This window comes from Leptonotus elevatus, chromosome 17 (assembly GCF_054856555.1).
Source record: "Leptonotus elevatus isolate MCC_2025b chromosome 17, RoL_Lele_1.0, whole genome shotgun sequence".
Lineage (NCBI taxonomy): Eukaryota > Metazoa > Chordata > Actinopteri > Syngnathiformes > Syngnathidae > Leptonotus > Leptonotus elevatus.
The window spans coordinates 18,524,752-18,549,401 of record NC_141255.1 but is presented as its reverse complement, the minus strand read 5'-3'; the positions used below and the strand labels follow the sequence as shown (position 1 = coordinate 18,549,401).

At 39.1% G+C, this 24,650-nt stretch overlaps 3 protein-coding genes across 4 annotated transcripts; 2 read left to right on the top strand and 1 right to left on the bottom strand.

The window, feature by feature from the left end:
* Positions 1-111: 111 nt before the first annotated feature.
* On the top strand, positions 112-2,663 carry spx (spexin hormone). 2 transcript variants are annotated; one of them, XM_086058173.1, is made up of 6 exons: positions 112-1,198; positions 1,473-1,553; positions 1,665-1,722; positions 1,820-1,882; positions 2,265-2,351; positions 2,466-2,663. In XM_086058173.1, the coding sequence occupies exons 1-6, from the start codon at positions 1,193-1,195 to the stop codon at positions 2,528-2,530; spliced, it is 360 nt and encodes a 119-aa protein (XP_085914299.1). In that variant the 5' UTR covers positions 112-1,192; the 3' UTR covers positions 2,531-2,663. The 2 variants fall into 2 exon arrangements, with proteins under 2 accessions (XP_085914299.1, XP_085914298.1); XM_086058172.1 differs by having other exon boundaries at positions 1,817-1,882.
* On the bottom strand, positions 2,371-19,594 carry gys2 (glycogen synthase 2). The gene is made up of 17 exons (XM_086058168.1): positions 19,306-19,594; positions 18,290-18,471; positions 17,607-17,798; positions 15,905-16,090; positions 11,994-12,138; positions 11,787-11,904; positions 11,396-11,516; positions 11,212-11,318; positions 10,236-10,295; positions 10,085-10,163; positions 6,424-6,537; positions 6,130-6,256; positions 5,856-5,951; positions 5,604-5,767; positions 5,323-5,403; positions 3,492-3,738; positions 2,371-2,574 (listed from the first exon to the last, which is right to left on the bottom strand). The coding sequence occupies exons 1-16, from the start codon at positions 19,466-19,468 to the stop codon at positions 3,523-3,525; spliced, it is 2,151 nt and encodes a 716-aa protein (XP_085914294.1). The 5' UTR covers positions 19,469-19,594; the 3' UTR covers positions 2,371-2,574; positions 3,492-3,522.
* On the top strand, positions 9,590-21,572 carry kiss2 (kisspeptin 2). Its single transcript, XM_086058171.1, has 2 exons — positions 9,590-20,665; positions 20,877-21,572. Exons 1-2 carry the CDS (start codon positions 20,479-20,481, stop codon positions 21,146-21,148), a joined length of 459 nt encoding a protein of 152 aa, XP_085914297.1. The 5' UTR covers positions 9,590-20,478; the 3' UTR covers positions 21,149-21,572.
* Positions 21,573-24,650: the final 3,078 nt, after the last annotated feature.

Below are 24,650 nucleotides of genomic sequence, written 5' to 3'. Positions count from 1 at the left end.
TAGTTTTTTCTAGTCACTACTTTATAATTGAACCTTTGGCAATGACATAGGTGGAAGTTTGAGTGTTGGTCTAGAGCAGATTTACACTCACATTTGCTGATATTTTGCCTCATTGCTACATGTAGATCTCTGATCTGGAGAAGTGATGTTGTGGGGCGTTCGGCAGGATAACAAATTTTCTATGGGGTTGATGTCTACAGACTGGCTAGGCCACTCAGCACAGACAAAAAATAACTTTTTCCTGTATAACTGATTGGCAAGCTGATGAGCCTCACTTGGAATTGTGCAATCCCTCACTTAAAGCCGTAATTGGTAAAGTTGCTGTACATAATGGAGGTTATTAGAGTGTCTGTCTTCAGCCAACTGGGGGCTGGGAGGGTTATCCTTTTAGTTACTACGTTTTGCAGAATATAGTCAAGTGTTATCTACTCTATGCCATTGTCCAGTATTCTGTATTCTCGTATGTCCCAGTACAATACTGGTCATTGGAGACTTCAATCTTGCTCTTCTCTGTCATCGACTAACAACTTGGCACATAACCACTGGCTACTAAATGAGAAAATGTTTCTAAAACTTCAACCTTTGGGAAAAATATGCTCAACAGAATGCTATTAGAGAACAAAATGTAGTAGATATAACACTGAAAAACTTAAAATCTGCAGGCTAATCCCATTTATTATTGGAAAGGTGGTATTTTGGTCCATAAAATCCATCTCTCCCTTGTTTGCCTCCGTGCACAAGGGTCAAACATCAATAGTCTACAATGGGGAAATATTGCTGCCGATGCTACTGACAGTGGCAACATCAGCTACCACATTTTCCATTGGCCCTCCTTCCTGAGTCCCCCCGACAATCTCATCATTCTGAAAAAATGCACTGTTGGCGGAGCTACAACTGTTTACGGCAGCATTTTTGATTCAGAAATATTTGCTGTGTACCACATCCAGTCAATGAGCATGTTGAATTGATCGCTGGCCTCCATTCATTCACACTCCCGCGTACGCCCGCCCACCCGTTCATCAAATTGGCGTGACCTATTGCTACTGGCAGGAAGAAGAGGGGGGGCACTGGGAGGCTTTCCCGTCTTGAGGATATAAATGCGAGGAGAAAGAGCAGCACAAGTAATTCAGGACCTTTTCACCCTTCTCTGCTTGGCTTCTGGACACCAAAGCTGTGAGAGAAATCCTTCATCATGAAAGTAAGTAGTGTAAGATTCACTCAAATTACGCATGATTTCGGACATCGTTTGTCAAAATAATGTTACATTTTGACCGACATCCGCAGCAATGCATTTCTTGGTATTGTGGTTGGAGTTTTCAGTGGGGTGAACTAGTTTTAATATTTGGACTATTGTCTTAGACAGAAAGTGTTATGCCCTGCAACACTCCAGAAATAATCTAATCTAATGACATTATCAAGCTTCAACTTGAGGGTACTTGAGTACACTGATTCCTCCTCTCTATCCCACACAGGGTTTGAAGACCATCACTTTAATTTATATTCTCACTCTCTTACTGGTTGCATTTGTCACGCAAACCTGGAGTGCACCCAAGGTAAGTCTTTTTTCGTAAACCAGGAATACATACAATGACAAATATATATATTTTTTGGCATTTTATTTTTCCTATGTTGTATATGTATATAGTATTCTTTCTTTCTTTAAGGGCTCTTTCCAAAGGAGAAACTGGACACCGCAGGCTATGCTGTATCTTAAAGGCACTCGTACGTACTGAAGCGCAATTCACATTTTAGCTCATTTACAGGTTTTCTCTAGCAAGTTTCATGTGGTGCATTTTGATTCTCTGCAATTTCTCAGAAGAAGGTCGCAGATTCATCTCAGACGACCGAAAAGAGGGAGACGTGTATGACACTTTACACTTAGGTACGACCTCACATAAAGTGAAAGGGATTTGTCAAATATTTTTTGTCATTACCCGCTAGCCCTCATGTGAACACACTGTATAGTATATTATTTAGTCAGTTATTCAGTAATGTCTATAAATTTATATTTTGGTTACTATAGGTCATTCAATGAATTGGTAAAAAAAATATATATATATGGGGGCATTTAGGATTGTCCATAGGGTACAAGTAGCCATAATCATGGTTAGATAAAAGAACAAAAAATGAAATACAATAGAAAAATGAGCGATATTAAACATTATTTTTCATGAATGCTTGTAATTCCTGTAGATAGTGATGTGGTCAGTCGGGAAAAAATTATCCATAATAAATAGTTCCTTCTGCTATTTGTTTCCCTACAGAGACCCGCAGTCAGAACACAGAGAAGCTCAGTGTGGACCAGGCTGCAACTATTTTGCTAAATTTTTTGCAGCAGGCCAGGGATGGAGGTAAGAATAGCACTAGCAATCGAGTGAAATATTTTATTTACCATACATGAATTGATGCACTGCTCCACCTGAAATGTGATTGTGTATCCCGATGCCTTTTTGTTATTTCCGTAGTTGATGAAAACCCAGATGAGGTGTACTTTCAAGAGATGCCAGTGTGGAAGAGAGAATACTTGTGAAAGTGGCCCATTTCCTCGTTGGACGGATGGCGTCTTTCATTTCTCTACGAGGGAGAAGAACAGATGTTTTGTACATTGTCTGAAAACTGTATATTTCAAATGTCATGTTTTAATAAAGTGAATTTAAATTGATTGCACGATTTGTGGAAGATTATCTGAAGATGCATTGAACCTTATAATTGTTTTCGTATTTGCCGGGTAGTCCGGCTTCCTCCCACACTCCAAAAACAGGCATGTCATGCTAATTGTAGCATTCAAATTGTGAGTGTGAATGGAATGTGTCCTGCAATTGGCTCTTCTGGGTGCCCGCTGGGATCGGCTTCAGCTCACCCGCAACCTTAGTGAGGATAAGCGGTACTGTGCAGTAAATGGATGGATGAATGAAATATTATGACTTTTCTGTGACTGGTAATATGACCATTTTACTGCTGTAAGCTTATGACTTTATTCCTGTAATATTGCAGCATTTTTTAAGATCTAATTTTACAGCACATGTAAATTTGTAACATTATTTACACACACATACTGAACATATTAAGTCAGCTGAATTGCACCTGCCCTTGACACACCAAAATCAGTAGATCAAATTAAAAGCAGACTTAACTTGACTTGATCTCATATTTATCTGTCATAGCTATGTTTTATTAATGTAAGATCTACTACCCTACTGTCGACCCCTTGACTCTAACCTCTGTAAATGTTTATATTGATTGTAGAAGATTAGAATGACAGAGGATATACAGTACTGTATCTTAAACCATAACATTTTGGAAAAGCATCTTTTAGTATTTCTTGACAAACAAAAAAAGGTCATATAGACAAAAGCGTTAGATCTGTCAAATTTTGTTAAAACAGTAAAAACACTCCAAGTGATATACAGTTTGACCTTATTGAGTTACATAGAATGAAGGTAGGTCTGAGTAACTTTCATCTACAATAGAAGATGGAAGTCTGGTCTTACCCGTTTAGGAATCCCGGAAATGAGTTCAATGTCAGTTTCCAGATTCTCCTGGTTGCTTCTTACATTTTGGCGCAGCACCCAAGACAAAGGGAGCCTTTATGTTCAGTCGGTCCTTTTTGGCCTCCTCGTCTTCATCGTAGGGTTCTTCGTCGTCATCCTCCACATCGCTGTGGTGGGGTGTGGAGTGGACAGACACTGACGGAGAGGGGGGTACTGAGTAAGGCCGGGGATAGCTGAAACCCTCCGTCTGTGGAGAGAGAAGATGAATACTGCGTAACTTAAAAGCTACAAGATGCCTTCAAGTATATAAAACAAAAACGAATACAATTTGAAGCCTCAACCCAATAGAATATGAGTTTCAAGATTTGCAAATATGCAGTAAGAGAGGGCTCTATCATTGTTCAAAAAAATTAGTAAAACATTTTTAAATTGTCACTACATAGTACGACAGCGTATTAGGGCCACGTATATTTATATTATATTTTTTTAGAGTGCGGAGGCAATATTCCGAGAAAAAAACTTGTAAATTTGCCACTTTATTAAACTCAAATTTACGAATTGCCACTTTATAAAGTGGCAGATTTGTGAGAAAAAAACTCAGAAACTTACAAGAAATACACGTAGCGTAGCTATAGTCTAATCATGTGAAGATTCGTTGGTGGTTAATAGGACACTGTTTATAAAATGAAAAGGCAGGATAGAGTTGGATTCATTCTTAAATTTAAACTTTACTCGTCATTCACCGCAGCTAGAGCGACAACACTTCCAGATCCCCTATCAGCTGACTAACACTATCCAATCAGATGCTAGCATACCATAGGTAAATGCAAGTGAATGACGGAGAGCAGCACATTCGACACATCAACTTAGATACTTGTACAAAAAAATACCAAAATGTATGAATGTGTAAATCATAATTATAGAAACATAAATGTACAAGTAAATATACATTTTAACAAATTTATTTAAATGCTTGATTGTCCGGGTGTGGACCTTCACAAAGCGAGGCGTCTTTGTCGCTGGCCAGTGGCCGTACACAACGGTTCAAGAGCGAATGCTTAACATGATATGGTTAATCTATGCTAAAGCAATTACTATCTCCTTATTTGGAAACCCGACCGAAAAGTATTGGCACAAACAGTCGAGTAGTACACTACGTGTATTTCTCGTAAGTTTTTTTCTCGCAAAAAAAAACGTACATTTGCGAGTTTATAATGTGGCAGAATATTGTAAAGTCTCTCAGAATATTGCCCCCGCCCTCTAATTTATTTTTTAATTTATATATATATATATATATGTATGTATATATATATTTATATATATATGTATGTATATATGTATTTATATATATATGTATGTATATATGTATGTATATATATATATATATACGTGGCCCTAATACGCCGTCGTATCATAGCCAAATATAAGGATGAACAAAATATATCCCCAAAATGTGAGCAAAAGGAAGTCTGTGACGCAATGTAATAATCAGTGTCAATGCACTTCAAAGTGATGGCTTGTCAATCACCTAAATGCTAAGCTGCCAATTAAGGCCTGGCAAATGTGTGTCAGATACAACCACCTGCACGGCACTCATGAGAGCCTCTCAAAAAAAAAAAAATCTTGAATAGAAGGTAGACATTATTTTCTCTGGATTATTCCCAATACAGCTTGATTTTATGTTTTTTTTTATTCTTTGAAAACAAAATATATAAAGCTCCAACTAATGTGAAGCACCATAACGTTGTGCTGGCTATTCTTTGAAAATGTATGGTTAACTGTCTGGTTTTATTTTTCCAATACCATATTCATTTGAATCTTTGGATCTGACCTTCAGAGGCGCCATGAGGTCCACTTTAAACTTGTCAGGGAAAGCTCTGCTGAGCGCCAGAAGGCGTGCATGAATATAGAACTGTAAATGAGAAGTCAATGATTTGATCATCAAGAAATTCAAAACATACGAATAATGTAATGGCTTTCGAAGCGAGGCCTTATACATCTATTCATTTGGCTTATCCTCATTATTTTGCTGGCTGAAAGAAATTCCTCCGATTAGATTGCCAATCGGCGGTTGAATTGTATAGTAAAGCTTATTGTTTTGTATTAACCAACCCGTCCTAGGTATCTCCAGTCCAACAGGTCAGACAATCTCTCTGCTCTGTTGCGCTGGATGATGCGCTGACGCCGTGACTGTTGGCAGAAATTGAACATGAACTGAGTCAGCTGGTTGCAGGACTCATCGGCAGAACGAAACCGCCGGTCCACGATGTAAATACCTGAGAAGAAAGTGAGGACAAGTTTGTCCATTTTTTCTAGATAATTGTCAATTACGCTATTTAGGTTTGCATGTGTGTACGTACACACCATAGGCAGCAGGGTCTGATACATGTTCCTCCATGAAGCACCCAAAACCAGAAAGATTAGTCGTCACACTGGGGATGCCCATTACAGTGCATTCACCTGAAGAAGCAGAAGAAACTCGAAAGACTCGTGAAATACGTATACAATGATTCCCATTTATTTCTCCATGTGTAAAGTGAAAAGCAAGCCTTTCGAATAGTCAAATATATCAATAAAGTTATATGGTATGAATATGACCATATAAAACCAACTAAAACTGGACTGTAGTAATCCGTACCTGGTGTGTATCCCCAAGGCTCATAGTAGGAGGGGAATACTCCAAGGTTACAGCCACGGACAAAGTCCTCATAGTCCAGAGGCAGCAGAGGACTCGTCGAGGATAGGAATTCAGGATGGAAAATTACCTGGGAAGGTGAAAATCAATAACATGTGAAACGCGTCAGCAGTGGTTTAAAAACATAGAACAAGCAAGGTTGTAAATTGGCCGAAATCTTACACAAGACGCGAGCGAGCTCAACAAATTAGCAAGTTAAATTTGCATAGGGAACGCAATTGATAAGCTTGCTAGTACCTTAACCCGGTCATTCCTGGAATTGAAGAGACCAATCCGTCGAATGTTGGCTAGGATGGGATCGGATGAGTCATCAAGCATGTTGTGGGTTGTCACTGGAGGAAGACTGTGTCTCTGTAAATAGAGTGTACATTCCAATCCTCCATTTCTTATGGGGGAAAAAATCACAGAAATTGCACAATGTTTTTCCTTATTACCCTACCAAAAAAAAAAAAAGATTATAAAACAATGTTTAAAAAAGTCACTTGGAAATCAACCAGCTTTACTAAATGATTTATCTGCAGCTTTGTAGGTTTCACTGTAGCTTTTTCAGTACCATCCAAGAGTTGGAGCATCTTTTAAATGCTATTGTGTGACACAATGAGATTATGGTCTGCGAATAGTTCTGTTTCAAAGAGCGATTTTGACAAGTATTGATCTGTACACACTGAGATCACCCAGCGAAATGCACCATAAAACTGGTGACGCTCTAGTTAGTTTCCAATCATTTCCTTGTGATTAGTTGGGATTTAATGGCTCTTCACTTGGCTTCCTGTCAATTATTATTAACATTGTTCATTATTAATAGCATCATTTTTGTCAGCACATAAAAGACCTGCTTATTTGTCCTAGTGTTCTGAATCATTAGGGTCCTTGCTATGGTATGGTGGGGGTAGGGCTGTGAGATATGGACAAAAAAGAAAATCTCCAATTATTATTATTATTTTTCAGTCATTCAGGACGATTACGGTTTTAATCGATTTTAATCTATTAAACCCAACAATTGATTTAATTTATTTAAAGGTTTAATTTATTGAAAAATAATTCCTGTGCAAAATGTTCAGACAACAATAAAGTATACTGATTCTAAATCAGTTTTAACATAAACTTAACATTCATAGTTTGCGCTTAAATGCCACCATTAAGTAGTTGGTAGCTGTTGTAAACAAGTCTTGTAAACCACTCATCCAGCATTCTGCCACTTGAGCAAAATTATAACTCAGAAAAACATTTGGATGTATCAGAACATAAAAACAACAGCTTTAAATAATCCAGAAGACAAAATTCTATTTCACGATTTAGCAAATTTTCCCACGATTCGATTTCCAAAATGACGATGTATCGAATTAATTCAATTTATTGCCCAGCCCTATACGCTAATAAACACAATTTTACTCTTGCTCATCATTATGATAGTATAGTACTTGGAGCACCATGGTTTTTTTTTTAGGTGGTAACTGCCATAAGAAGTTTGAGGACCACTGACTTGGGGTAATGGGCCACATGCTGTTTCACCAAGTTTATTGTTATTATCTTATCACATATAACAGCCTATTCCGGTATACAGTATTTCCTTTACATGGCACAAAAAAACCTGTTTCTTAAATGTTAATAATTTAAATGGTCTATTGGTTTTAGTGCTACAGTTACATAAACTGCAGAATAGAATAGAAGAAGACAGCTTAATTGATATATTTTAACACAATGGATAATCTTGAATTTTCGGTTCACTTGTGTCATTTGAAGAAATAAAACACTCATTTAACAGATCACTTCCACTCCAAAGTTTGCCCTAAAACCCTAACCCTGCACCCTAACCCATTTTTGTCTTAATATAAATACCTTTCCAGTACATGTTAAGACAATACAATACTGTACAAGTGTAGCTGAAATAGCTGATATTTGAAGGGGAGGTCATCCTTAAACATTTCTTGACAATAATATCATCGCTCTGCGATTGGCTGGCAACCAGTTCAGGGTGTACCCCGCCTACTGCCCAAAGCCAGCTGGGATAGGCTCCAGCGCCCCCCGCGACCCTTGTGAGGACAAGCGGTTAAGAAAATGGATGGATGAATATCATCACTGTCCTATGAAAAACACCTATGTCCATTTAAAAATAAAATATTAATTTTTTTTTTCACATTTTGGGGATGTCTGCATTCAGTTTCATTCCATGAACGTAAAAATGTAAAAAACAAAAAATTGGCACAGGACAGCGACGATATTTTATTTGTGACCTCACTATTCTAAACATGACATTCTGATTAATATTACCTTTGTGGAATTATGAGTTATGAATATGAAGCAAAATCCAGCCTATTTTATCCGTCCCAGGTGGTGGCCATTTTGTCACTCAGGGCTCAGGCAACAACCAATCACAGCTCACCTGTTTTCTGAAGATGAGCTGTGATTGGTTGGTACCTGAGCAACATTGATGTCATTTCACTCGACAGCAAGTGGCAAAATGGCTGCCTTCTGATACTGACAAAAACTGTTGGATTTTGCTGCTGAACTCATATTTCACTAACACAATATTAACCAAAGTATCGTATTTAGACTAATAAAACATATCAAGAACATTTTTGCTAGGTTGACTTTGCCTTTAAAACTGTAATACCTGCCTGGACTGCAGCATGACACATTCCTGACAGTACTGTAATTGTAAAAGTTTGTGAAATAAACAAGGGGGTTATTGCAAAGAGTGGGTGTGAAAAAAATGGGGGAGGGGGGGGGGGCACAAGAGGAAAAGCTACAAATCCTAACAATGCATTCTTGAGGTACGGATGATGACATTCAGTCCATCTTCCCAGCAGACATTTGTAGTCAGTCCCATTTGCACTCAATTTCGAACCGCAGAAATATTGACATTAACATAAATTCATTTAATTGAGAAAGACCTTTTAATAGTCATTTGGATTTTAACTGTCTTTTATAACATACATCACACTGACACAACCAGTCTATTAAACCACAGTCTGGGATAGGAGAATGTAATTAAGTGTCAGCTTAGTTATTGCACTTTCATTCATGGTTTACCACACGCAAGGATTGAGCCCCTTTCAGTAATTCAGTAGCAGTGGGTGCCATCACTTTCATTGATCACTACTTGGGAAATGCCTTATCCATTCAGAAAAATAGAACTCCATTATTTTAGAGATCTCCACCTCACTCAGGTTAGGAAGTTCAGATGGCTATAGATAGGAAAGAGAGAGAAATTTGACCTCCCGCCCCAATTCTAATCATAGAAGTTAGCATGCCAACATCCAACATGACAACAAAATGCATGGACCTATAATAGTGTAATTTAATTTAGGAACATGCCACAATAGACAAAAGCAAAATCCTCACATCACCAAAACAGTAACTTGTCAGGAAACCAAACTGTCAGGAAACCAAAGAGAGAAAAACAGCTCAACAAGTTTAAACCATAACATTCCATTATAACTTACTTTACGTTGAGCAAAAGATTGTATAAATAAATAATATATCAATTTGGGGACAGACCAATAGCATAAATGTGTGAATATATATGAAATTGAGCAAATTTTGGACATAGCCTATATATATATATATATATATATATATATATATATATAGGTTGCATGCTATATGCTAATAGGGTGTGCATCTCTCCAATAAAAGACGATTCGATACATATCTCCATACATGGGATACAATATAATTCAAACATGGCACATTTAGAAGTGGAACAATTGTATTCAGTTCAATATGGATCAATATGATAAAATGCTGCCTGTTGTTACACAGTTGGTTGCTTATACTCACATATGCTGTAGCAAGACAGCAGTGAAGATGAGGTGCAGCAAAAACAAACAAACAAACAAATGCACCGATAAACTTAGAAACACAAAAAACGATGGCACAAAAAACTGAACAGTACCTGAGTGGCGTAGATGGCTCTCTTCATCATAGTGAAGTCATCTCGGTCTAGAATGGAGTCCATATCAGGGATCTTGCCTCTGATTACAAAACCAGTTATTTAGACCCATATTAGAAATTAAAGGGACATTTGACACAAAAGCTTTACTTACATTAACAGCGCATCATACAGCCGTTTCCCAAACTTCTCTTTCACAGTGTGGGCAGTATCCCTATGGAATACAAAACCACATGTACAAGGAGTTAGACTATAAAAGTCACCATTTTGTCTGCTTGTGGCTTTTTGTATAACCACTCTGTTATGTCTATTACATTGTGTCCTCTGATAAAGCAGTATTCAGGTCACTCTGAAATAAAAGTAATATTACTTTCAATATCAAGTTTATGATATTAGAATGAAGTCCTACTTTTTTAAGAATTAAGTTTTAATGTTACAAGAAAAACTGTTTGTAGAATAGAATTCTATTTTTGTTTCCATTTGAACTTTTGTAACTTTTCATAAAAAAAAAAATTGAAACAGAAAGAGTATGTAATTTACAAAAATATTGTCATTATTTTAACTATGATACTATGCACTCTATTTTCAAGCCTAGTGAAAGTCTGGTGCTTGGTGCAGTCTAGATTTGCATGAGGGCGAGCAATACCAGTAGGCTACTGGGATTTGGTGTTTTTACAAATGGAAGCAGTTTGGCACAGCTCGTTTTGTGCCGGGTGGCCATGAACACAACAAATTAAGTACTGCCACCAGAAGGCAGAGACGTCCCTGGGTGGGCTTGAACCACCAAACTTTCAGTTAATAGCCAAACATGCTAACCAAATGTTCTACAGAGACATGGTGCATTAGGTTTCGGTCTGCTATTAAAGGTCAGTGAACTGACAATGTCCAAAAATGGTCATTCCCCTTTTCAGAGTAATGAAGTTTTAAAACAAATTGCAAATGATTGATGATGCCCAGTCAATATGTAAGTATTGCATCACCCTTGTAATGTCAATTGAAAATATTAACAAACAAGATTAATGGTGTGTTGAGCCGTACTATTCTGTATACTGTAATTAAACTCATCTCCATCCACTATGCATGACAACTGACTTATTGCTGTCATGAAATTTAACAAAAGCATGACATACCACAGCTGTTTGCGTATAGCTTGCCCCTTCAGGGATTCCACATTGAAGTTGTTGGTTTTAGCTGGCATTATAAAGAAAACGACCACTGTCACATCATTTCGGTGCACCTGTGCACAAAAAGAATGCTTTACGCTAATAGCAGACTGGTCAAAACACAAAATTTGCTCCTGGATTGAGGACTCACTCGAAGGAGGTAGTTCAGCCTGGATAGGGACTCAAGGAAAAGATCCGCTCCCTTGTTGGAGAACTCATAGCGACCGGCAATGAAGAAGAATAGTGTTTTATCGAGGTTGAAGTCCAGATGTCTGTTAAAATGAATGGACTTGTTCAGCAATCAATTCATTTTGTGACAATTCAATCAAATACAATTAAAAATAATTCAACTGTTTTTGTCACTGCATCAGTTGAATGGCCATCGTCCTGCTCTTTCTGGCGTGCCCGTCTAGGCCACATGGGCGCAGTTTAAGACAGATAGATGGCTATACTGTTCATTGAGATGTCTCAACTCATCTCAGATCTTCAGTACTTCAGTACTTCAGTTTTTTTTTTTGATTTTATCAATAGGAGTCACTTACCCATAGAAATGTCCTCTTACAAACTCCTGAATGAGAGCCTTGTTGATAGAATGCAGGTTCTGAAACTCATGCATGGCTGAGAACTTTTTTACATTCAGTCCATTCGGAGTCACCACATCTGCATTAACACATTTTAAGGAGGAACAATAGCAAGCCTGAATTATTCTTTCTTAGACAATGGCTTTCAAAACTGAGCTAAATGTCTACCTGGCTTCCTGTGCAGCATATGATTGGCTTCCACAGCAGTGATCTGTGAGACTGTCGTGAAGACATGAGAGCAGTGGACGGCTGCTCTCTCCAAGCAGTAGCGATGGTAGATTTGACGTTCACCAGCCTCCTTGTCAATGTTGAACTACAGTTCAGTTTGTAGTACACGCACGCACACACACACACACATATGGGGAGAGATTTGTCACACACAAGCTCTCAGATATTCACTTGTCCAAGGCCTGTTCCTCCCCCGTTTGTGTTCCTCGTTTAGAATTGGACATTGAAAAACAGAAATCAAGTCTTTATTTGACCTTCCATTAGTGTTTATTTTGCACAAGTCGGGAAACAAAATGCGACCTTAGTTTGTTTCTCTTGAGCTTGTTTTGCTTTCACTCGAAAGACACTCACTCTTCTTCTGCTGTTAAATTTTCTTCTTCTATGCCACTTAAGCAGCAGTGGCCAAAGAAGAATAGTGTCTTTCGAGTTAAACTAAAACAAACTCGAGGGAAACAAATTAAAGTCGCTTTTTGTTTCCCGAATTTTGTAAGATTAACACATAATAGAAGATCAGATAACGGCTCGATTTCTGTTTATCAATTTCCTTTTTGAAACGAGAAACGGGAGACGGCTCGTTGCTCTTTGGCCGCTATTTATTACTGGATTGCAGATAGACCAAGACTTTTGAAGCCGCGAAGCTGCCGTTACTCCTCCCAAGAACGGCATGTTTTATAATGTTTTAAATGTGTTAAACATAAACAAAAGGACTTGAGACATTATACAACTTGCCTTAAATACATGTATAAATTACATAATTAATTATGTTTACAGGAGGATACTTGTATATTTCTTTAATTATAGAATTATAACTGTAATTCAACAAAAGATGCATCTGCCAAATCTAATATTGGGGTCTAATGAACTGGGCGATAAAAGAAAGAGGGGGTCTTCAAAGCAACACATACCGTGCCGTCTACTTGTTAACTCTTTGACCGCCAAAAACGTTTAATAACGTTTAGTAAAATCCAAATGAGTGCCGCCAAAAACGTTAAAAGACGTTAACTATGTTTTGGGGGGGGGGGGGGGGGGTTGGAAACGGGTGGAGGAAAGCCTTGGCCAGCTGTGCTGAAAGTATCAAGCAGATCGAGTTAGTATAATGACTATTTATGGCCCCTAGATGGCAGCGATGACTCTCTTTGGACAAGATCGGGTAGGAGTCAGTAGAAGATGTGAGGCGGAGCTAGATTGTTGAGGGGAGAATGGCTGAGGAAGCGAAAATGGCGACCGGTTGCAAGCAGCTCACGACGAAAAGCATCGACCAATGCTAAAGAGCACATTGATGATGATGATGGTGACTCCGAGGTTGACGCCGAAGTTGGAAGCGTTGACGCGGCGGCTTCCATCACGTCGTAAAGCCTCACCGGCTAGCAATGCTAACGCCGAAAAACGTGGTGCACAACCGAGCACTTCTGCACAGGCGGACGTTCAATCGGACGATGAAGAGTACCCCGAGTCCAATGCATATTCATCGGAGGAGTGGGTACAGTCTGATCACGGAGAATACACTGGTTCTGGACTACGATGCCACCATGAATGGAGTGGATAAGATGGATCAGAACATCTCTTACCACCCGGTATAGGAACTGAAGGACACGAGGAAGCCAGACGTAACACCAGGTCACCGTATCATGATCCTGAGAGTAGACTTGATGACAACATGGCCAAACACACAATGCAGTATATACCTGCTGCTCCCCGGAAAAAAAGGCCAGCAAGAATGTGTAGGGTCTGCACGCGAAGGGGCAATCGCAGTGAAACTAATCTGTGGTGCAAATCCTGCTGTGTCCCCTTGCACGCAGGGGAGTTTTACACAATATACCACACAAAAAGAAAAACTGTGTACATCCACACAATTGTAAATAGTACCACAGTTGCACACATTTGTAAATAGTTTGCCAAATTGTTTTGTCAAATTGTTATACTGTTGAATGTAAATAAACGTATTTTGCAATCAAAAAACACTTTTTCATTGTTGGTTTTACAGAAGTAAAGCACTGTTTAGGTGTTTGTGGCATCATTCATGGAAAAAAAAAGGTGTCAAATTCACTGGAGTGCATGAAATAATATTGTTTCACTAAAAGCTTGATTTCTCCGTATTTTGGTCCAAAACAGAGCATTTGGGTGAAACTAACCTATTTTCTATTGTTGATTACTGAAAAACGGAATAAGGTAGAAACAAACTTTTTTTTCCCGATGAAAGATGGTAGTATCTGTGTTTCCATAGTCCAAACACATAATTTTCTGTGGACCTTGAAAGATCAGTCAAAATGCTTAAATCAGCTGGCACCCACATGTTCTCTTTTCTGAAAATGCTTGGCGGTCAAAGAGTTAATAAATAGTAACCACCATGCCACAAGCTACAGTTATATACAGATCAGTGGGCCGTTGCTGCTTTATTGACGTAGAAGAAGACAATTTAACAGCAGAAGAAGAGTGTATTTCAAGTGAAAGCAAAACAAGCTCAAATTAAACAAAGTAAGGTCGCATTTTGTTTCCCGACTTGAGCAAAATAAACACTAAAGGAAGGTCAAATAAAGACTTGATTTCAGTTTTTCAATGTCCAATTTTAAACAAGAAATAGAAACGGTTTGTTCCCGTTCAAAGGAGACAGTAACACTGCTTCCCCGTGGACGGCAGAGGAACAGGCCTTAGACACGTGAATATCTGAGATCTTGTGTGTTTGTGAATATCTCGAAACAGCGTGATGTTTGTCTCAAAAATAAATTTTGATACGTGTTTAATGCCAAAATGTTTGTGAATTTTGTAATTTCATTGTTTTTTTTTAATGTGCGTACGCAACGATCCACAAACGCACTTTCGGCAACTCGCAACCAAAACTCATGGAAATGCACACACAAAATTAAAAAAGACGTGAAAATCGCGGAAACATTTGTAGATCTGAAAAACGCATGTAAAAATCACAAATTTATTTGTGTGAATATTTTTTCGACAATTCTCTCCCCATGCACGTACGCACACACACACACACACACACAAAAGGTGAGCGTTAAACACATTAGGTCATACAAGTGTACAATACAAGGTCTTAGACAAGCAATCTCCCTATTTTTCTTCAAGGAAAATACTTAACCTTTTTTAGTTATTAAAAAATGACCTCATTACACTGATTTTCTGTTTAGGAATCCCTTTCAGTGGAACCTACAAAGTGCATCATTTTTGGAAAGATGGCTTAAAACCATCATCATGCATGTTGTCTTTAGGAAATCTCACCAGACTTAAGTTCACTGAACATCGAAGGGATTAGTCCTATTTCTTTGGCTTTTCGGATTTTTAGTGATGCCACCACACCTTTTGTGGGAGCATCTATAGAAATGAGGGAAAGAGGACTAGTGTGATGAGGACCATCAATGGGCACTTCCATTTTCTGTGTAAAGTGGCAGGTTACAGTATCTAAAAGTTGACATCGATGTAAACACAGTAACAACATGCAAAACGTGTTAAAACTCAAAACTGTGGACTGCAATGTTGCATGGAGGAATAAAAACACAACTATGATGCAATGGTCAAAAAATTAATACTGATGAACAAAATATGGATTTAGTGTTCAGCTCGAACAGAGTAAGTTTGTTGTCAATCATCCACTGAGCCGGTGAGTGGCCTTTAGCTCCATGTTGACCTTTACAGTGGGCTAATTACAAAATCCCACTCTTTACCCACATTTCAACATCTTTAATAATACTCGTGTGCTTGTGCACCATCTGTGGTTAGTTGTTTTCAGAACACTACTATTGACTATATTCTATTAATTATGGAACTGCATTTACAGACGTGTTTATGTTAACAATAATGTGAATAACATTGGAAAAGTTCTCTTCTTTTTGAATCGTTACCTTATCTAAGTTGTTGTAGAAGTCAACATTCCCTGCGCAGAGGTATCGTCCCAGCAAAGTCGCGTGAGTAGTGAAAATGGTTGCCATGGGAACCTTCCGAGAGCGACAGAGAATGAGCCCTGGACCTGCCTGCCACTCATGAAAATGAACGATGACATTGGGCTTGTCTCCAAGATGGTCTGTTAACTGGAAACAAAAGTGCATAATTACTTTTCGACACTGGGTGGAATCACTTCAGTTGACCAAATGCAAAATGTCTTTCTGACATCCGACAATTTGTGAACAGACTGGAAAGGAAGCCAGTGATTAAAAAGCATAAAAGGGGAAACTTTTAGCAGGGCCGCAGTCGTCCCCTGTGCCATATTCAAGATCTGGAAGTTGAGATGACCAGGAGCCATTTGTTGCAAACTTGCAGATGCTAGCTCCTCTCAGCATGTACTGGAAGCTACCTCAGGATGACTCACACTGTTCTGAGGAAAAACCCACATATTCTGTGGAAGACTCATTTTTCACCACTTTTTCACTACGTTCTTTCCTTCACTACCAAAATTGAGAGCGGGAACCTAAAACTAAAGCATTGCCTTTTATCTTGACTCTCTTCTGATCATAACAGACTGATAAAAGCGCCCCACCAATCTCATTGCCTCGCTCCATTCTTCCCCGACTTTTAACCAGACCCTTAACGCCTCTACATGAGGCAACTCCCCTCTCTAGCTAGAGATCCCAGTCAACCCGGTGCCATAGCTAGATGAAATTATCTGTACCACAGCACCAGTTAATAGCAAAGATGCTTCATTCCATGAAGACAATGAACAAAACCAGGGAAGAGGGGACACTGACTAACCTCTGCCATTAGTATTTTCCAAACCCAGCTCCAAATGTGTAAAGACTGAATGACCGTAACCGATGATGGATTTTGATCTGGGCCCCATATTCCTGCAGTTTCCCACCAAAGAACATAAGCACTGAATCCACCAATGGAATAGTGGCTTCCCAAAGAAGAAAGCCCCCCAGTACACCTCTAAGAGACTCCCAAGAAGACCAAATACTCCAAGCTGTTGTTTTTGAACCATGTTCTTTTTGGTCAGCAGTGGTTTTCATCCTGGAACTCTGCCACGGATGTCATTTTGGCCCCGTCTCTACCTTATTGTTGAGCCATGAAAAGTGATCTTAACTGAGGCCTCCAGTTTTACTGTATGAACTGAATGTTTTTCCTTTGTGACCTCCTAGATGAGTCGATGATGTACTCTTGGGGTAATTTTGTAGGCCCGCTGTTCACCACTATTCCATGTTTTCTTCCCTTGTGGATAATGGCTCTCATTGTGGTTTGCTGGGGCCCTAAAAGCTTTAGGAATGGCCAATTGTTTTAGTTCTCATCTGTTCGTGAATTTATTTGGATTTTGTTTCACCTTATTACTTGAGGTGTTTTGGCTAATTTGATTTCGTCATGCAGGTTCTATTTCAATGTTTTTGTGATTGAACATGCCTGGAGTTAATCAGGCTTAATATAATGAACTCAGTGTTCCAATCAAATGTGATTAGTTGCAGTTCCTTCATGATTTCACAGTGGCCAAAATACTTTTTACAGAACTGGTAATATATTTATTTAAAGATGTTTATTTGTTGTGTTCCTACATTTAAGTTTTGGGTTTTTTTCGGTTACTGAAAAAATTATTGAATAATTTCGTGAGAAAATAATGACCTCTTTGAAGAACCAGGCAATCAAGGAGCCTAGGATGAGAGCGTCGTTTGCTTCACGGTCTTGGTATGGCAGGCCAATGTTGCAGGTCTCCCACAGGTCTCCCTTCCAGCGGTCCAGGTTCCAAGCAGCAGAACCAATATCAAAAAGAATCACATAGGGACTGCCCTCAATTAGCCAGCGGCCAAAATAAGCCTGTAACGAAGGACAACCAAAAATCGTTTGAAGTATTAAAGTTATCATTTCAGAGCTTCGACATGAAAGTGTTGATATATTAATCTTGACAGAAACGTAGAATGGTGTTGGTTATGACCAATGCTCTTAATTTAGGGCAGTTGTGGCATAAACTTCACATTAAGTTGTGGTCTCATACTTTAAGCACCATACTTGTATCTGAAAGTTGAACTAACACAACCCATTTCCGTTTCATCTTTTATAGTAATATCCAACCAATAAGTCTTGGTTGATGACTTAAATCAGATAAATACTACTTTATATACTGTATTTTTAAGTAAATCTCATAGTCCTCACATCTGGCCATACCAGACTGCTGTATACCTACAATAAGGGTACAATAATGGTGTACAATTGCCATCTAGTGGTTAAATGTATCAGTGGCTGAAGAAGGAAATATTATGCAAAAAAAATTGGAGCACATTCACGTCTGTCCACATAATGTCTCTCACCTGACAGCCATTTTGGATCAGAGCATCCATGGCCTTCCTGATTGGAGGAAAAGGTGGCTCACAGGCTTCCACCTGTGTCTTAAAGTTATGTTCAAAGTACGGCCCCAACATGAAGTAGTTCTCCCCCCATTCGTCCACAGTGATCTTGGCCTTGGTTTGGATCACGGTGTAGATTCCTCCGACTGAACCAACCAAACCAAAACTGATTATTACATTATACACAAACTATTAATAAATATATTGTATGTTTTATGCACTGCTATTGTTAAACTGTCATGTATCTTTGGTGGTCTTGCATTGTGTAACAGTTCAAACATGTGGAAGTGGGGGGGGGGGGGGGTTCTCCTCCTGTGTCTGACTTGGCAAAGAAAATACTGATCTGCCCACTGAGTCCACAATGATGTTGAAATGAGGTCATGATGAGCATGAAACACCTGAATGGCCTCTGAACTAGACAACGTGACCAGTTGGGGTAAAAGAAATAAAGAGAGAAAATAAAAACTCATGCATAACAAACTGAGACTGAAAATTTGTAATAATATTAATATTAATAATACAAAAGTGCTGTTTCTGACCAAATGTAACCTTATTTGTGCATTACCGTTTTATAACACAATTATGAAAGGATTTAAAATTAGATTTAGTTTTTTTTCTGAAAATTTGCAAGTGATATGCTCATCATTACACGTTATTGGAAATGTATACATTATAGTGAAAATTTAAGTCCAGCTATAGGATTGGTGAGTAGCATTTATCTAGCTTAATGTGTAACTTTTCAAAGGCTTTGGACTCTCCACTTTCGCTGGCTTTCAATATTTACTCTGTCTGTAGCACCGTCACAAAACATTTGAGAAACCCAGAAAACATTTGAGTTGAATTATGCATTTATTTTTCAATAACCCATCTGAGGAAACACAAATCTCTGAATATAATAACATCATTATAGGCAAATGTCGTCCCCTTATTAAAACGTATGGAATATTTTAGAAGACTGAAACAAAAATTCAACATCTAACCTTTATTGGTGACTTCCCATGCTACCTCGAAGAGCAGCAGGTCTTCCACAGGTAACTCATCCTCCTCCCAAGCTGGCAGTACGCCACTTAAAGATGTCATCGACAAAGATCGTGACAGTGGCATCTTCAATTTGAAAAAAATAAACAAAGCACAGTTTTGCATCAAATTACAGCAAACTAAATAGGACTGCAACTGCTGGTCCAGGACTCAGTGTTGGACCGTCAGGCGATAGCAGGACAAGATAGATATAGTCTGATGGGGGTAAAGAACTTCCACCCTGCTTCGGCCGACAACCTTTAGCCCACATGTATACACACAAACAGACACACACCACGTGACAGCAACATTCGCTTTAGTGACGTCATATATGAAGCTGATTGTGAAATATTACACAGAGGAATGACCAGCCTCCCTCTTTATGGTACCTTGCAAAAGTATTAGCCCCTCTTGAACTTTTTGACCTTTAGCCACATTTCAGGTTTAAAACATGAAGATCTAAAATTAGATTTTGTTGTGAAGAATCAAAACCAAGTGAAACACAATTGTGAAGTGAACAAAATTCATGATATTTTACAATTTAAAAAATGAAAAGTAAGATGTGCGAAAATATTCCCTCCTGAGTTAATATGAACCATTCAGAAATCTTCAGGGAACTTCTGGAGAGTCAGTTGGCTGCACCTTTAGGAAGGCACTGTAAAGTAAGTAAGTAAGTAAAGCCGGAAGGTTCTGTCAAAGTGGAAGTATTTTGGAAAATGTATTTTTACACCAACAGTTGGGTCTCCAAAGAAAATAAATAATAGTTCTTAAATAATAGTTCTTAGCAATTAGCTGTGTAGTTGTCACACTGTCCTGTGAATAAACCTAACCATGATCAAATTTTTCTTGCCTGTTATGTGGTCCAATAAATTGAATTTCAAATCAGGTTTCTTGACATACGTCAATGTTGAAACCAAACCCGGCGATGACATGATAGCGCTTTTGCATGACCGTTCCTTTCACTTGTTGAAAAGGATGAACCAAACTCCAAACGGGGCTCTCAACATTTCCGAGAAAAACGAATAATGCATTTCTGCTCGGCAATTTATGACCTGTGAAACGCGGATGAATGTGATTGGCTGTGAGCTAGCAGGGCACAAGGTCACCCATTCGAGTGGGATATAAAACAAGCGGCAATGGATGAGGGAGATCATACTTTGAAGCTTTTTGGACACAAGGGAGGAAGATCGATCGGGTCTTCTTCTCCCAAGATGAAGTTTGCAGTTGTGGTTATGATGTGTGGGCTGATTGTTGGTGACGACGCAGGGTGCCGAGGAGCTTCTCTGCCAAGATTTCTACCAGAGAAGGAATCGCAGCCAATGGGTAAGATGTGTACACAGCCTCAATTTTATAAGCATATATCTTGTTGGCGAACTCATTTTTATTCATTTGGTACAGCCAAATATTCCCAAATTGTCATACTGTGTTAGTTACATTTCAATAATTCACACAAATGAATTGAATCCAATGAATGTGTTATCATTCATAAGAACTTTTTACATTTCTGAGCCCGATCCTGCTGCTATTCCATTAGATCCAGCCCATTCCAGAAGAAGCACGGTGGGAGACTTTTTGGAAGATCCCAACCTGTGTTTCTCCTTTCGAGAAAACGACACCCAGCAACAGCATGAGCAGCAGCTCCTGTGCAATGACCGCAGGAACAAATTCAACGTCAACCCGTTTGGCCTTCGCTTTGGCAAGCGCTACAATCAGGATTCCATCTTCAGGAGAGCCGTTAAAAGGGCCAGAACAAGCAGATTTTCACCACCAATGCTCTTTCCGCGACAGCTGGAGGTGCTAACCTGAAGCAGATTTGAACTTGTGTGTCCCATGTAGGACTCCAAATAATGGAAAATGGAAAAGTGAAAAAAGGAAATGACATTATTTAATCTCAGTAGTTATTGACCACTCAAGTGAGAGTGATGTAAAATCATTAAAAAGCTTTACTATATTTTCTGTAGTGACTACATTTGACACAGGGCGGCAGTAAAATGCCTTTCACAGTTATCCCCTTTTTTCCACTGTTTATTTTTTAACTGTAGCCTTATTGTTGTCCAGAATGGATGGGACACACCAAACAGAAAAGACACTGAAGTTTATTTCATCTTATACAATATTCTCTGTTTTGTGTTCAGTGAACTGTGATTTTTGGTTTGTTGAGGCATACTGTGTTTGCCTTTTATCTTGCTATCATCATTTACAATTCACATTATAAATAGGTTCAATGGAAAGATTGAAGGTCATATTTCAAATGTTAAATAAGGGGCAGTTTAATAAATTGTTTCACCTTTATTCATTTATTATCTTGACTTATTTCCTACTTGTTTCCTGCTTGTACAGCAAGGACACAAACAATAATGTCAGGCAATTAACGGAATTGACTTAAACACCTCTTACTGTGTTACATTACAACCGTGTGACTTCTCTAAACCAATTGGCATATATAAATATATATTGTCCATATTGTCATGGCCAAAAGTTTTGAGAATTGAAAACAAATGTACATTTTCACAAAATCTACTGCCTAATTTTTGATTATGGCAATTTGAATGTACTACAGAATGTTATGCACAGTGATCAGATTAATTGAAATTATTTGCTAAATCCATATTTGACATTTATCGGATCATCAAGAACTTTAAGGAGAGAGGTTCAATTGCTGTGAAGAAGGCTTCAGTGTGCCCAAGAAAGTCCAGCAAAGGGCAGGACTTTTTCCTAAAGTGGATTCAGTTGCGGGTTCAGGCCACCACCAGTGTGGTGGAGCTTGCTCAGGAATGGCAGCAGGCAGATGTGAGTGCATCTGCATGCACAGTGAGGCAAATACTTTTGTGGATGGCCTGGTGTCAAGAAGGACAGCAAAGAAGCCACTTCTCTCCAAGAAAAACATCAGGGACAGACTGATATTCTGCAAAAAATGCAGGGGTTGGTCTGCTAAGGAAAGGGGTAAAGTCATTTTCTCTGATGAATCCCCTTTCCGATTGTTTGGGCCATCTGGAAAAAAGCTCATCTGGAGAAGAAAAGGCGAGCGCTACCATCCGTCCTGTGTCATGCCAACAGTAAAGCATCCTGAGACCATTCATGTGTTGGGTTGCTTCTCAACCAAGGGACTGGGATCACTCAAAATTTTGCCTAGAAACACAGCCATGAATAAAGAATGGTACCAAAACATCCTCCGAGAGCAACTTCTTCCAACCATCCATAAACAGTTTGGTGACGGACAATTCCTTTTCCAGCATGATGGAGCACCTTGCCTTTAGGCAAAAGTGGTAACAACGTGGGTCAGAGAGAACAACATCAAAATTTTTGGGTCTATGGCCAGGAAACTCCCCAAACCTTAATCCCAGTGAGAACTTGTGGTCAATACTCAAGAGGCTGGTGGACAAACAAAAACCGACAAATTATGACAAACTCAAAGCATTGATTATGCAAGAAACTCAGTATGTGGCCCAGGAGTTAATTGACAGTATACCTGGGAAAATTGCAGCGGTCTTGGAAAAAAAGGGTCGACACTGTAAATATTGACACTTTGCATACATTTCATTTAATTGTCAATAAAAGCCTTTAACACTTGTGAAATTATTGTAATTATATTTCAGTATAGCATAGTAACATCTAACAAAAATATCTAAAAACACTGAAGCAGCAAAGTTTGTGAAAACCAATACTTTGTGTCATTCTCAAAACTTTTGGTCATTACGATATATATCAATCCATCCATTTTCTTAACCGCTTGTCCTCACAAGGGTCGCGGGGGGCGGTGGAGCCTATCCCAGCTGGCTTCGGGCAATAGGTCCTGAACTGGTTGCCAGTCAATCGCAGGGCACACAGAGACGAACAACCACCCACAATCACACCTATGGACAATTTGGAGTGTTCAATTAACCTGCCATGCATGTCTTTGGAATGTGGGAGGAAACTAGAGTACCCAGAGAAAACCCATGCAAGCACGGGGAGAACATGCAAACTCCACCCAGGAAGGACGAAGCCCGGACTCGATCTCACGTCCGCCGCACTGGGAGGTGGACGTGCGTACACCCCCTACGAAAAATAACGCTTTAAACAATATGTCAATGAAATCAAAAACAATTTTCTAAATATTGACTAGACTAAATTTGTATAACATCTGTTTAACTTATAACATGAAAGTAAGGTTAATAATATACATTATTCATTACACAGGTGTCAAGCAGACTGTTGACTATAAATGGGTGTAACTTAAAGAAAACACTTTCCCATTTCATGCTGTTAGCAATGGCACCACACGGAAGAGAAATGTCACAGGACCTGAGAAAGAAAATAATTTATTTGCATAACAAAGGTGATAGCTACAAGAAAATCAGCAAAGCTTTACTCATCAGTCAGAATATTGTAGCAAAAGTGGTACAAATTCTTTTTTTTAAGATGGTACTGCACCCATTTCACAGAGACGTCCAGGTTGTCCACGGATGTTAACAACTCGACAGCAGCGTCTTCTGATGAGAAGGGTGGAAGAAAACCGACATGTAAGTTTGCTGCAGTTACCTAAGGAAATAAAAAGCCAAACTGGGGTAACTATTTCCCGTGACACAATACGGCGTAAACTGCAGAGGAATGGCATGCATGGGTGCCGTCCACGGAGGAATCCTCTCCTAAAGCCCACAGGCACAAAAAAGTGCGCCTAGAGTTTGCCAGGGCCAATGCTGACAAAGATGAAGACTACTGGGACTCTATACTCTGTAGTGATGAGACAAGATAAAAGTTTTTGGAACTGATGGCTTCAAAACTGTATGGCGTAGCAAAGGTGAGGAATACAAGGAAAAATGCATGGTGCCTGCAGTGAAACATGGCGGTGGCATTGTCCTCATGTGGGATTGCATGAGTACTGCTGGTGTCGTGGGAGCTGCATTTCATTGATGGCATCATGAATTCACAGCTGTATTGCTCAATTTTGAAAGAATAGATGCTGCCATCACTCCATGCCCCTTTTGCTGGTATGCAGTGCTGACTTTTCGCCAAACATGACATGATAGTTGTGACTTAACGGTTAAATTTTGGACTCAACTGTCCACAGAAGGGACTTCCAAAAAGCTTCAGGTTCGTCCAGGTACTCTCTGGCAAAGTTAAAATGGGCAGCTTTGATCTTTTTTTGTGAGCAGAGGCTTCTACCTAACAAGGCTTCCATGAAAGCCTTGTCAATTGACTTTTCATCTGATTGTTGAAGCATGCACATGTGTCCCAGAAGAAGAGGGGGAAGTTCCTTTGCGTGCTGGCTTTTAAACTTGTGTCCCAGGGGGTCGGACTAGTAGACCCACCTCTTCCGTGCGCTTGA